Source organism: Mus caroli, chromosome 10 (genome assembly GCF_900094665.2).
Source record: "Mus caroli chromosome 10, CAROLI_EIJ_v1.1, whole genome shotgun sequence".
In the NCBI taxonomy this organism is placed as follows: Eukaryota; Metazoa; Chordata; class Mammalia; order Rodentia; family Muridae; genus Mus; species Mus caroli.
The window spans coordinates 75,296,023-75,309,794 of NC_034579.1; the positions used below are offsets into that span (position 1 = coordinate 75,296,023).

The following is a 13,772-nucleotide window of genomic DNA, read 5'->3' on the forward strand; positions in this document are numbered from 1 at the left end:
GCCTGCCTCTGCCTCCCGAGTGCTGGGATTAAAGGCGTGNGCCACCACGCCCGGCTGTCAATAAAGTTTTATCAGCACATGGGTCATGCCCATCATCCCACAGTGTGCCTTGGCTGCCTCCTTGTTCAATTGTGGAGCTGGGCAGCTGTAGTAGGACTGTTGGTCACACAGACGCACGCAGACTCAGTCTGCTTCCCTCGGAAGATATTTGTCAGACTCAGGAGCCCATTAGATAAGGGCCAGCTATCATCAAGGTGACATTAAGCTAGGACCTCACAAGGAATATCTGCCTGGGCCTCAGGCATTCGTGTCCCTGGGCTCGGCCCCAGTGCCATGTAAGCCAGCTGTGGTGGACAACACCTGTCATTCCAGCACTAGGGAGGTGGAGGCCTGAACATCAGGAATTGAAGGTTAGCCTTGGCTACATGCTCAAAGGAGTCAGTCCTCTCCTACCTTAGAGTCCTGGGGATAGAATTGAGCTGCTCAGGCTTGGCAGCAAGCCCCTCACTCACTGAGCCATTTTGCTGGTCCAGTGTTGACTTTTCCTGAGCTTCTACTGTGCCTGGTGGGCTAGAGGCTTTGACGGCCAGGGGCTAGCCTGGGGTGCTTGCTTACAGAGGATTTGGATCCCAGCCTGCTCAGAGCCCTGAGCTGTCTGTGTATGTGCTGCAGGCTTGGGGACCCTGGATGTGGCGGTCTGGGTGCGATTAAGGGCACATCGGCATTGGTCATAGGAAGCTGTGTCCCTTGAAAATGAGTGAGTGTGGGAAGGTGGGAGAAGAGTCTGCTGGGTCTGAATGGACCACGAGTCAGCTACTGGCTCCTGACTGTTCTGTTACTGGGCCGAGTGTCATCCCCGCGCCCAGTCACCATGCAGGTGAAGACCCTGCCACAGGATTATGCCGAGCTGGGAGTGAGCTGTAGCATCGCAGGCTGTAGCGCCATGCAGAGCTGAGCAGACCCTTCGCTGTCACAGGCCTTCGGGGTTCTTGACTCCCAACAGTGGCAGTGGCTCCCCAGCCTACAGTGGCTGCACCAGGTAGAGACGCACATGTGCACTGAGCAAGCTTGGACTGAGTCGCTAGCCCTCTGAGGGTGCTGGAGTCCAGGGGGCTCACCATATCCAGGTCGACCCTGGTCAGAGATCTGATAGAGGCTGAGCCTCCTGGGATGAGGGGACCGGTGGGCTCAGTGGGCAGGCTGGGTGGCAGGAGCTCAGCTGCGGCCACCACAGCTGATTCTGTGAACTGGTTTTTGTTTGTTTTGGAAGCTTTTTCCCACTATGGCCCTTTCACCATCGCCTGCTCCTGTCTGAGCTCCCTGGTCATTTTTCTTACTCACCTTGGATGCAGCTGCCTTTGGTCCTATGCTAAACACAACTTGGGCCTCATGTTCTGGAAACTATCTTTTCTGTTTCCAGTTGTGCAGTCTTTTGTTGGGTTGTAGGAGCTCTTTGTATATTGTAGACCCTTCCCTTTCACCTGTGACACCCCTTGCGTCACATCTCTCTTCTGGCAACTATTGACCATCAGCAAATTTTAGTTCTTCTGTTGTCAAAAGTGTCCATCTGACTGTTAACAGCTTCCTGGTTTGACATCATAGTCAGAAATTCTCCAGTTTCTTAATCGTCTCTGTCCCCACCTTTTATTTTTGTTATTGCCTTATGTAGCCCAGCTGGCCTCAAACTCACTGTTTAGTATAGGATGATCTGAAACTACCAGTTCTCTTTCCTTCATCTCCTGGGTGCTGGGGTACCTGTCACCAGCTGTGTGCCCGGGTCATGTGACGTTGAGGATGGCGTTCAGATCCTGGTGCATGCTGGGAGAGTACCCTGTCCACTCAGCCTCAGCCCATCCCGCCTTTTTGCCTGTTGTTTTCTGAGCTGGGGGTTGGGGGTGTCTTGTAGCCAGGCTGGGGACACAAGAAAACTAACCAGGAATTCTGTGCAGTAGGCACTGTGCTTTTGGGGGTCACAACCTCTGGGTCACGTGTCCTGGTGGGGCACAGTGGGGCCCTCTGCCTGAGACTTCGGTGGGGTCGCCTTGCCCGACGTTCAGCTCTTTGGGACAGACTGTGGAGCCTTCTCTCACCACTGGCACTGAACAGTGTGAGGACCTGTAGGACCGTGGGTGGCCTGGTGGCCCGGCCTGGCCTGGCTTCCTGTTTACCTCCCAGAGCTGACCGACAGGGAAGCACAGGGTTTGTCTTGTGTGATGGGTAGGTGGGACAGTCACCCTGGAAAACAAGGACAGTGGGGTCACACCCCACCCTGCTGCCCTGCCAGACTCCTGCACTGCTGGCCTCCAGCAGCTCCTGAGGGCCTGCGGTGTGTATGGCTGCCCCCACCTCTCTCAACCGCCACCACCTCGTGACTTCCTTTCCTCTCTAGTTCCAAAGAGGTGACGAGTGTTCCCGGGACAGCGGGCGGGCTGAGGGGAGGAAGTGCTGCCCTGCCCAGCCCTGCACAGAGCCCAGGCCTGCCCAGTCAGGAGGCTGCAAATGGTTGTCTCTGGGTGCTTCCAGGTCATCCACCTGCCGCATTAAAGCTGTTGGAGATGTGTGAGAGAGGCTGCCAGCTTTATTCAGCCTCTCTGAAGTCTAGGTGGAGTTCACACCTACGGCTGCAGCACTCAGGTGTGGAGTCGAAGCTTGTGTTGCACTCAGTCATCACCCCACCGTCCGTCTGTCTGTCCATCAGTCCGCACTACAGCCAACCCTGCATGTGCCAAGGCATGAGCTGCGGTCCCTCCTCTCCTCTGCCTTTATGTGGGCTCTGGGCACTGGACGTGGGTCCTCAGGCCTTTGCACCTTCCCCTGCTGGCCTCAGTGGCACTGTATCAAAACTGCGCAGTCTCATTCCAGAACCTTCCAACACTCCACCCATTTCTCAGCACCTCCTGGCACACACGAGTCCACTCCCTGTCTGGGAGCCCACAGGATGTGGCCTTTATGTCCTGGTCCCTCACCGAGTCCCATGTCCTTCATGTCCCTCCACAGTTTGGACTTGTAAGAGCCTCACTCCTGTTCATGGCTGAGTAATACTCCAAATGGGGACAAGACGCCCTGGTGTACTGTTCCTCCTGGACAGATGTCCATGTTTCCTTGTGTTGGTTGTTTTCGGAAAGTCCCACAGGGACTGTGCACAGAATTTGGGTGGATTGGGCTTTTCACTTCCCCTGGTGGCTGCCTGAGGGTGGACTCGCTGAGTCACAGAGAAACCGTGTGTCTGACTGGGGACAAGTCAGGCTCGCCCACAGCCACCAGTACTTCTCCTTCCCTGCCGGCTGCAGGTGGCTTCCTGTGACTAGCTTCACTGACAGTAGTGGCTGTTTTTAGTCCTTAATGTTACATATGTGTCTGTCTTACGTGTGTGGGGGTGGTGCCCTGAGGGTGGCAAGGTCAGTGGTCACCTTGCCAGAACCACTTTTCTCTTTCTACCATGTGGTCCTCAGGTTTGAACTCAGGCCGTCCAGCTTGGTAGCAAGCACCTTCACCCACTGAGCCCTCTCTCTGGCTTGTGTGGCCTCTCTTCTGAGCACAGGCACAGTAGGCATAAGGAAGCCGCTCGCTGTTTGTGTGTATATGTGTGTGTGCATGTGTGTGTACGTGTGTGTGTGTGTGTGTGTGTGTGTGTGTGTGTGTGTGTGTGAACGCACGCGCATGTCCGCATGGGCTTATAGTTACCGTGGTGCCAGTATGTGGTGTGCCAGATCTCCTGGAACCGAAGATACAGGTGGTTGCTAGCCATCGTGTGGATGTTAGACATTGAACCCAGGCCCTCTGGAAGAGCAGCCAGTGCTTTAACTATCGAGCCATCTCCCCAGCCCATTGCTGTGACTGTCCACTGTCTTTATGTTTTAGACAGGGTCTCCCTGCATAGCTCAGGCTGGTCTCAAACTCCCAATCCTCCTGTCTCAGCCTCCTGAGAGCCAGGATGACAGAGGAGGGCTGCCAGGAGCAAGGAGTCCAGGAGCCACGTGTTTTGCGTGAGCTGTGCCTCTAAATGACCTCAAAGTCGGCGTGCTGTATGGGCAGGGCCATCCCCTCTGAGTGGTCCCTGAGGGGAACCAGTGACGCCAGTGAGGGGTGGCCCTGACTTCTGCCATGGTTCATGCTGGACTGAGGTTTAGAAGATAGGTGAGCAGAGGGAACAGTCTCAGGAGAAAGGGACTGGACAGGAAGGAAGGACCATGTTGGTCTGTTGTCCCTGAGCCCTAAGCGATAGCAGCCGCCAGCACAGAGGTGTTGGCTGCCAGAGCCAGGAATGGAACTAGCTGTGCAAAGATACTGTGGGCAGACATTCTGGCTTGGGCCATGAAGGGACAGCACACGTGGCCCAGGCACCTGGGAAGGCCCAGTCATATGTAGGCTCTGCCTAAGCCAGAATGAAACACCCTGGCGGAAGGAGTTATCAGAAATGCAAGGACCTCTGGGGAATGGGTTATTTGGACTGGGAGCCTCTGCACCCCAGGCAGCAGTGGACCTTGGTCCTGTCTCTCCCACAGCCCATCCCGTGATTTAGGCTGTGGTCTGGCTTCCAGGCCTCTCAGCATTCAGCGCTCCACCCACCACTGAAACAGTTTTCTTGAGAACATTAACTGAGGGTCTGGGGGCAGGCATCTGTGCAGGCTGGGTGGGTGAGACCCTGTTTCAACATCCTCCTGTTGCCCACACACCACAGGAAGCACCGTCTTCCTCTGTAGCCCAGGCTGGCCTGAACCTCGTCAGCCCTGCCTCGTCATCTCGGGTGCTGAGATGGCAGTTGTGAGGCACCATGCCTGAGTTCTTCATTTCTGCCTGTCTGAGCTGTCAGGTGCATTGGGACAACACTCTGGGGCCATGGAGTCCAAGGGTCCAGTGCTGGCCTGTTATCCCTGGTGTGTGATAAAGATTAACCCACAGAGAGCGGGAGCTCTCAGGCAGGGCTGTTGCTCTTCCAGGACTTGGCAGATTCTTTCTGTGGCCTGTCCCATTGTGTCCCAGAGTGCCGACTTCAGCTGCTAGGATCCAGTTTTTCTGCAAGTGCCTGACAGAGTGCACACAGCCATGTGGCATCCTGCTTACCAGGGCAAGGTGGTCATCTACGGGTACCCCACAGCTGCCTTAGGAGACATTATGTCGCTGGGGATGGCCCTTCTTAATTGTATGGCATAGATGGTCTCCTGGTTCCACGACCTATACTTCCTGTGCAGGGATGACCAGCCTGCCACAGCCCAGCATTGCTGTTGGTGTTGCTGCAGTGATGCTGTGTAGCCTTGGTGACCTCTGCCTCCTCTTGTCCTCCCCCTCTTCCTCCTCCTCCCCACCTCCCCCTCCTCTTCCCTCTCAGCCTCCTCCATCTCTTCTTCTTTCTTTCTCTTTCTGCAGTTCTGAGGCCAGAGGCCAGGGTGCGGTGCGTGCCCTGCAGTGTCTCTGGAATGCATAGTATCCAGTCCCTCTTCAGCAGTTTGTTTCCGGTGCAAGGTTTCAGAGGCCCACGTGGGTCAGGTTGTTCTTCACATGGGACTAGATCACTCAGACGACCCTGAGGTCCCTTAAATTGACTATAGCAGAAAGATCAGTAAACCCCACAAATATGCTGCATGCCCACAGGTGTCCCCAGCTCCGCAATGGTTCCAGGGTGACAGACTAGGAGCATGGTGATGTGGCCGGCCGCCTTCTGGACCTGTTTGTTGTTGTTCAGGAAGCTGAGTTTTCTCTCTCAAGCTTGGAGCGAGCCCCTGGCCTGTCCCCTCACACACTGCAGAGGTGGGGGCGGGGTCCAAATGGGGACCTGCTGCTGGGGCCATCACCTGCTGGGTCCGCAGGCTGTGAGCATATGGAAGGGGAAGTTGGTAGGTGTCTGTGAAGCTTGGATACAGCACCCTGATCCTGGCCACTCAGAGGCCAGGGACCAAGCTCTGTGACAGATGGAGTCTGCAGGTCCCATGAGGCCTGCGCTAATAGTGATGTGTTTATCATTGTGGACACTTACGTCTACATTTTGATTTTGGGATCTTGAGCTATAATTGGTAGACTGTAGGGATCACTTGTTTAAGATATACACACCTGTGTGATCTTCAGATTATGCAGCCAGGTAATCTACACAGTTCCAGAACATCACATCCCTCAGAGAAGGTCTTCTCTGCTTAAGGCATCCGCCAACAAACACATGCGTTCCCTTCTGTGTTCTCCCACCCTGGGTATGACCTGTCATGGATACTGTATGGCTTTCTTGTTTGGGTCCCCTGTGTCAGGCCTCCCTCCTGTTCTTGGCTGCGTGTTGCTCCAGTGTGTGGGTCCCTGGGACAAGGATGCACTGTGGAGTATGAGAGCAGCAGAACATTCGCTTCCTTTTTGAGGTCTTCGCACAGCCACCACGTCTCAGTCCGCTGCTGCTGCTGCTGCTGCTGCTGCGTAACAGGCATCTCCAATGCGGAAGCCCCACACCACACTCGTGTGTGCACCTACACAGATTCCGATGGGATGTGTGATGCCTCTCTTGGGTGGCCAGAAGTGGGATCGTGTGCCAGCTCTCTATTTAGAGGGTGTCTCCTTCCCTGTACATGCAGCATGGGAGCCATCAGCCACCGGGCCCATCACAGTTGAGCAGTGTGGCCGTGTGGGGGATGTGTGAGGGTCTCGCTCAGCAGTGGGCAAACCTTACAGGAGTCTGCCAGAAGGAGCTATGGAGAACACAGCTGTGCCGGGGCAGGATGGATTAGGGCAGGGGCCTGTGTTGGCTTGAGGAGGCGGAGAGGAGGGAATCAGGGAGGCAGCAGGAAAGGAAGTCTCAGTATAACCCAGTTAGCAGGCTAGAGTGAGCTCATGGATAGCCCCCACCTCTGCTGGCCCCAGGCCTTGCTCTCTGAGGCAGAGTGGCGGCAGGGTCAAGGGCCTGTGATCTCCCTGGCTGTAGTTTCTGTTTCCTGTCCTTTCCAGCCCCTTTCCTTTTTCCTGTGCCCAGACCTCTCTGCCCCCCCCCCCCGCCCCGTTCCTGTCACTCTAGGATCACCTGTAAGAAATGTCTGCAGGTGATGGGCATAGCCCGTTTTACAGATGGAGTGACCTGGGTTGTGTCCCCAGGCAGTTGCAGCCCATGTGACAGGTGCTTGGGATGATGGGGACACAGCTTCCAACCTCCCCAGGAGAAACTCGCTATAGAGAGATTCAGACTCACCCGAGGTCACCCAGCCGTGCAGCAGCAGACATTGGCCTGAAGCTTGAGGGGTATCGTCACCACTTGCCTGGGTGCTGCCGGCAGACGTGGGCTGCCTGGGCCTCACGCACCGCACCCGTAGCCAGCTGGTGCCCCCGCCTCCCCTCCTCCCTGACTATTTTTAAACATAATTTCCTGGAAAACGGGGCTGCTTGCTCAGAAGACAATTGGCTGGGAGGAGAGTGTCTGAGCTGTGTCAGGGCCCCTGAGTGTCCCTGTCCCCACTCCTGGCCGCATCTCCAGGGTCTGTCTTAACTCCCATGTTTCAGCCAGTGAGGTCAGAGCCCATGGTCCATGCTGGGGTCCATGCTTGGCTACACGGGGAGCAGGTGACTTGGGACCTCAGAATGCCTTGCACAAGTTCTAGACCTTCTGCCACGGTTCAGCCAACCTCCTGCTCTCCTGGTCCTTGATCTCCGTGCCCCAGATGCAGCTTGTTCCAGTGTAGAGGCAGACACGGGTCAGCTGATAGAGCCGTGCCATCGCAGTGGCTGAAGGGTTACTCACCAGCACCTTATACAGCCGCCATGGTCCGTCCCCATCTCCTGTCAGGGGCAGGATCAATGTCCTGAGGTTGTGGTCCTGCATCCCCCTGTGCTGGGCATCTGTTCCAGGCCCATCCTGTGCACTGGGAGCCTCCGTCCCTTGGCTCACAACCCCTACCTCCCCTGAGGAACTGTTAGTGACATCAGGAGAGGAGACAGAGTCACCCTCATTGCAACACCCATCTTTCTGTCCACGAGTGTCTCCCACAAGCCCGGTTCCTGCCGCTGTCTCTTCAGTGACTCGGGTCACGCCTCCATGGCCCACAGGGGGTGTGAACACTTACCTCCCCAAGGGTCATCTCTTGGTCCCAGACACAGAACCACAGACTGTTCACTACAGAGAGGCCAAGGCAAATACCAGGGTGGCTTCTAGAACCTTTTGTGATGCCACCTATGGTCCTCGGTCCCTGGGTCAACAGCATCACAGTCCACCCAGTGCTAGGTTTGAAATCCACACAGACAGTCACCTGTGATCTGTGTGTGGTCTGTGATCCAGGAACCTCAATGAACCTGGGGTGGGGATGAAATTACCCCTCCCCCTCTACCACCACAGAGCAGGGGAGGAAGTCACCCCGGTGCACAGGCACACAGCCTGAAACAGGGATGGCTCAGTGAATAAAGGGCTTACTGCACAAGTGTGAAGAGCCAAGTTTGAGGGGCTGGAGAGATGGCTCAGCAGTTAAGAGCACTGGCCGCTCTTCCAGAGGTCCTGAGTTCAATTCCCAGTAACCGTGGGATGGCTCACAACCTTCTACAATGGGATCTGACGCCCTCTTCTTTCTGGTGTGTCTGAAGACAGCTACAGTGTACTCTATAAATAAAATAAGTAAATCATAAAAAAAAAAAAAAAAAAAAAAAACAAANNAAGNGNGACNCCCTAGCACCAGGTAGAAAGCTGAGTGACCTGCACAGCTGTTACCCCATCACTGGGGAGATGGAGGCAGGAGGATTGCTGTGTTTAACAGATGCCAAGCAGCCTAAGAACCATGAGCCCTAGGCTCAGTAACAGACCCTGACTCAAAACCAAAGGCACAGCCAGCCGTGATGGCGCATACCTTTAATTCCAGCCCTCAGGAGGTAGAGACAGGAGGATCTCTGACTCCGAGGCCAGCCTGGTCTACAGAGCGAGTTCCAGGACAGCCAGGGATACACAGAGAAACCCTGTCTGACCAAACCAAACCAAACAAGCAAAACAAGAAGCAAACTGGAGAAGGATGAGGGAGGCCTGGCCTGGCCTCTGGGCTCCGTGCTGATTGTGTCCCCCTTGCCCCCAGGTGTGACCCAGAAGAAGGCTGGCCTTGCAGAGGTGAGTCCCCCTGTCTGAGGAGGCATGGGCTGACGCGCTGCTGTGTGTCCTGAGGCTGTGCAGAGCACTTCTCTGGACCCCAAAACTGTTGGGGGCAGGGGGCTGGTGCCATCATCCGCACTGCAGGAGGCAGGGCCTTAGACACCACAGCTTGGGGCCTGAGAGTCCCGAGTCCATGGTAGGACAGTTTTTCCTCGGGCCCTCAGAAGGAGAGGGTCCCAGGGACACCCCAGAGCCTGCAGAGCTGTGAGGAGAGGGGAGCTAGGCTCTAGTGTCCGGAGGATGACATTGGGGGATAGATAATCTGGGTTCCTGGGAGCAGCGTGCCCCCTAGTGGCAAGTGTACAGAAGCACAGGCAGCTTGGCCCTGGTGACCCCCCAGCCCCACAGCACAGCAGCCTTCTTCTGCCTCCCAAGCCCTCTGCTTCTGCACTTACAGAACCTTCTGGCTACCTTCCCAAACTGTTTTTGGTCCCTGTTCCCCAGGCCCCCTTGGTGACAGGGCAGCCAGGCCCTGGCCATGGGAAGAAGCTGGGCCACCGAGGCGTGGATGCATCCGGAGAAACTACATATAAGAAGGTAGCCGAGACAGGTGTGGGGGCTGGGAAGGGAAGCCCCCATGACTGGCCCTCAGCCTCCCTGCATGGATGTTGGTGTGAGAAGCAGCACTGTACGGTCTGCTAAGAGTGTCAGCCATCATGAATGTGACATTGTGTCTCCCCACCCCCATGAGACATAGCTATCCCCTCTGAGCCCTGCCCCCCACACCCCCAGTTCACTTCTGTTGTGGAGCCCCTGCCGTGTGTGGCTGTGAAAGGTGGCTGTTAGCTGGACAGATGCAGATGGATATTCTCAGTGCAGTACCGTGTGTGTGTGTGTGTGTGTGTGTGTGTGTGTGTGTGTGTGTGTGCTGCACAGCACAGAGAGGCCTCCAGGGTCCTGATGCCACCAACCCTCCCCATAGACCACCTCGTCCACCCTGAAGGGTGCCATCCAGCTGGGGATCGGGTACACGGTGGGCAACCTGAGCTCGAAGCCGGAGCGGGACGTGCTCATGCAGGACTTCTACGTGGTGGAGAGCATCTTCTTCCCCAGGTAGGCCCTCATGGCTGCATTCTGAGTGCGCCATCTGTCACCAGCAAGGCTCCCTGTGCCCCTGCCTACAAGTATTTGAGCAGCAGGAAGGAAGGAGACACACATGGTGCCCGCCCACTTGCTCCTTGGCCAAAGCTGGTCCCATGAGTGTAGCTGCCTGTGGTTCTGGCCCCACAAGCCCGGCCTGGTGATTGTCTCTAACCTCAGTGCAAGGAAGGCAGAGAATTCATGGCCACATGGGCAATCTCCTTCAGAAAATTCGGTGGCGAGGTGTTGACCTCTGACATCCCCATGCTCATGCGTATTCAAGGGATGATGGTTAGTGCGTCTCCTGAAGCAAGTCACAATATCCTCACTAAGCGGCGACCCCACGTTGTGTGTGCGGTTGTGTATGGGACAAGAGGGGAGGCACCCAAAAAAGCCACTGTCCTCACAGCTATCCCCCTGCGTCCTCCTCTGCAGTGAAGGGAGCAACCTCACCCCTGCCCACCACTTCCAGGATTTCCGCTTCAAGACCTATGCACCTGTTGCCTTCCGCTACTTCCGGGAGCTCTTTGGCATCCGTCCAGATGACTATTTGGTAAGTGTAGCCATCAGCATCACCAGGTAACAGGCTTCCCCAGGCTGAAGCCTGAAAACAAGAGTTGTACACCACCTCCCAGGGGCAGGAGTGGGCGGTTCTACTGGGTTCTGATGCACAGAACAGAGAGATGGAGGCCCATGACCCCTTTAAGGACACACCTCCCTGTGACCTCACATTTCCTCGGCTACACCATCACCCAAGAGCACACACTGGGGACCAAGTCTTTGGCCATGGGATCTGCTTCACCCTGCTGCTGTGGGCCTCCTCACAGCAGCCTGCCCTGTTGTGCTTTTTCTGGTCCTTGTTTGCTAGCTCCTGTTGAGTTGGTCACAGTTTCCAGGAGGCTGTGGATTCATCTAGAAAGTGCAGCTCGGGCATCTTGGTCACAAAGTCCTGGGGGGAAGTGAACTAGGGGCCCAGACACAGGGCAGGCACCTCGGTCAGTTCCCAGGAGGGTCCCGTATCACGCAGTGACCATGATGCCACGCAGGCAGCAGTGCAGGAGAGGAACGCAGCCAGGTGTGGGCGTCCCTGCCTCTCAAAGATATATATGGCTCACCACAGTGGGTAGAGGAAGGACAGACAGATGGCCTGGCTGGGGAACGGGTGCGACATGGCTTAGACATGTGTCCCTACCCATCAGCATCCCCACCTGGAGTGTGGGGAAGAGTGACGTACAGAGATGACACATGAATGTCAGCTGTCAAGAAGTGGGGAAGGGAAATGGCCATGGGCTGAGGGCCAGCATGCTGATAGCCTATGCTCGGAAGGTGCCCGTGACCCAAGATGGCTGCTGAGTTGCGGCTACCACACAGAGGGTCCAGGTAGGGCGTAGGTAGGAAGGAGAGAAATGTACCCACTGTCACCCATTTATGGAGCATTCCTCAAAGCACGTGTCCGTAGCAGCTGAAGGGAGGCTGGAGGCTCGTCACATGGGAACATGCCTGAGCCCATCACACTCTGTAACAGTGCGCTTACGTGGGGGGGGGGGGGCAGACAGGCCACACCCCTCACGTCGTTGCTCCCGCCTCTGCCCTGCAGTACTCCCTGTGCAATGAGCCACTCATTGAGCTCTCCAACCCTGGGGCCAGCGGCTCTGTCTTCTACGTCACCAGCGACGACGAGTTCATCATCAAGACTGTCATGCACAAGGAGGCAGAGTTCCTGCAGAAGCTGCTGCCTGGCTACTACATGGTGCGTGGCAGGGGTGGGCGGGTGCAAGAGCAGGAGCTGGGCTTCTAGAACCTTCTCACCAGTCCCAGCATGGGGAAGGGTGCAGGAAGGCCCACCTCTGTCCTCCCACCCTGCCACACCCCTTGGGCCCACAGCAGCATCTCCTCGGGCGCATGAGGGCCAGGGATGCAGTGAGCCATAGGCACAGACCTCTTATGAAAGGCCAGCAGTGCAGGGCTTCCTCCGCTTCACAGGGCCAGACCTCCAGTCCCAGCTGGGATGAACCAAGAGGGTCAGGTGTGACCACCCTGCGTAGCTCAGCACAGACCTTGGAAGCATCATTCATCCACTGAATGATGCCCAGGTGGGACCCCAGATGTCCTGAGCTCAGGAGCAGTGACTGTGTGCTGGGGATGGGATGACAATTCTGGCCTTCAGAGAGCACAGGGAGACTACAGGCCCAAGCTTCGGCCAAGGACAGCCCAGAGGGAAAGGCGCCTGTCCCCCACCTGATACACTGAACTGCATCATTCCAGGAAAACACAGGATGAGGAAAGATGTGGTTTCCGACTTCTCCATGTGTGTCATGCCATACAGTCATATGCAGGGTGCGCTGATGAGACAGGGCAACTGCAGACTGACACCCTGTCTGCAAACCAGAGAAACAAACGAAAAAGTGTTAATAGGAACTAAAGAGGGAACCCAGTGGCTAGAGTACCAGCTGCTTTCACAGAGGACCTGGTCTCAGTTTTCAACACCCAACGTAGGCTCGCAGCTGCCCCTAGCCCTGGCCTCCGGGCAGCAGACACAGTGTGCATATTCACACATGTAGGCCAATACTCATGGACATGAAATAAAAACAACTAGAACAGAGCCAGATGGTGGTGGCACACATGTCTTCATTCCCGGCACTTGGCAGATCTGAGTTCCAGGACAGCCAGGGCTACACAGAGAGACCCTGACTTCAAAAACCAAAAGCCAACCAAAAATCAAAAAACAAAAAATAAGATGAGAAGGTTGGGGTAGAGCCCCGCCTAGAGCCCCACAGAGGGTCTGGGGGTGGAGTGCAGGTGGGCAGTTGGGAAGTTACCACCCCCCACACACACACTTTTCTGAGATCGGAGGATCAAGCTGGACCTTGGTCATCCACAGCAGCCACCAGCCACCGTACAATGGCTCCTTGTCCTCTCACCCTACAGAATCTCAACCAGAACCCACGGACGCTGCTGCCCAAGTTCTACGGGCTGTACTGCGTGCAGTCTGGTGGCAAGAACATCCGTGTGGTGGTCATGAACAATGTGCTGCCCCGTGTCGTCAAGATGCACCTTAAGTTCGACCTCAAGGGCTCCACGTACAAGCGCAGGGCCAGCAAGAAGGAGAAGGAGAAGAGCCTGCCCACCTACAAGGACCTGGACTTCATGCAGGACATGCCCGAGGGGCTGCTGCTGGACTCCGACACCTTCGGCGCCCTGGTCAAGACGCTGCAGCGAGACTGCCTGGTAAGCTCTGCTCTCACGAGGGCTGCCATGCATGCTCAGGAGCGGAACAGTTCGCACTGGTGATTCCTATTGTCCCAGCGCGTGGGAAGCTGAGGCAGGAGGACCACTCAGGCTAGGGTCAAAGCGTGGGCAAGTTAACCTGTCCCCATATAGAAAATGCTGATGGGGGCCTGGGGTAGGCAGCAAGGGGCTGGCCTGGCCTCCGTCCCCAGCGCCACACAAAAAGAAACAAGGATTTGAACTCCACAGGAAGACCAACAGAATCTACTAACCTGGACTCTCAGAGTCTGAACCACCAAGCAAAGAGCACAGAAAGGCTGGACCTAGGCCTCCCCGCTCATTTGTAGCAGGGGTGCAGCTTGGCCTTCATGTG

At 56.2% G+C, this 13,772-nt stretch overlaps 1 protein-coding gene across 3 annotated transcripts in view; it reads left to right on the forward strand.

Moving 5' to 3' along the window:
• Pip5k1c (phosphatidylinositol-4-phosphate 5-kinase type 1 gamma) overlaps positions 1-13,772 on the forward strand; it is a 27,361-nt gene that overhangs the window by 2,974 nt on the left and 10,615 nt on the right. For all 3 annotated transcript variants that reach the window (XM_021173792.2, XM_021173790.1, XM_021173791.1), the window contains exons 2-7: positions 9,018-9,049; positions 9,536-9,628; positions 10,014-10,144; positions 10,607-10,724; positions 11,769-11,921; positions 13,100-13,399. In XM_021173792.2, coding sequence (XP_021029451.1) covers positions 9,018-9,049; positions 9,536-9,628; positions 10,014-10,144; positions 10,607-10,724; positions 11,769-11,921; positions 13,100-13,399 — 827 coding nt within the window. The remainder of the gene's footprint in view (positions 1-9,017; positions 9,050-9,535; positions 9,629-10,013; positions 10,145-10,606; positions 10,725-11,768; positions 11,922-13,099; positions 13,400-13,772) is intronic.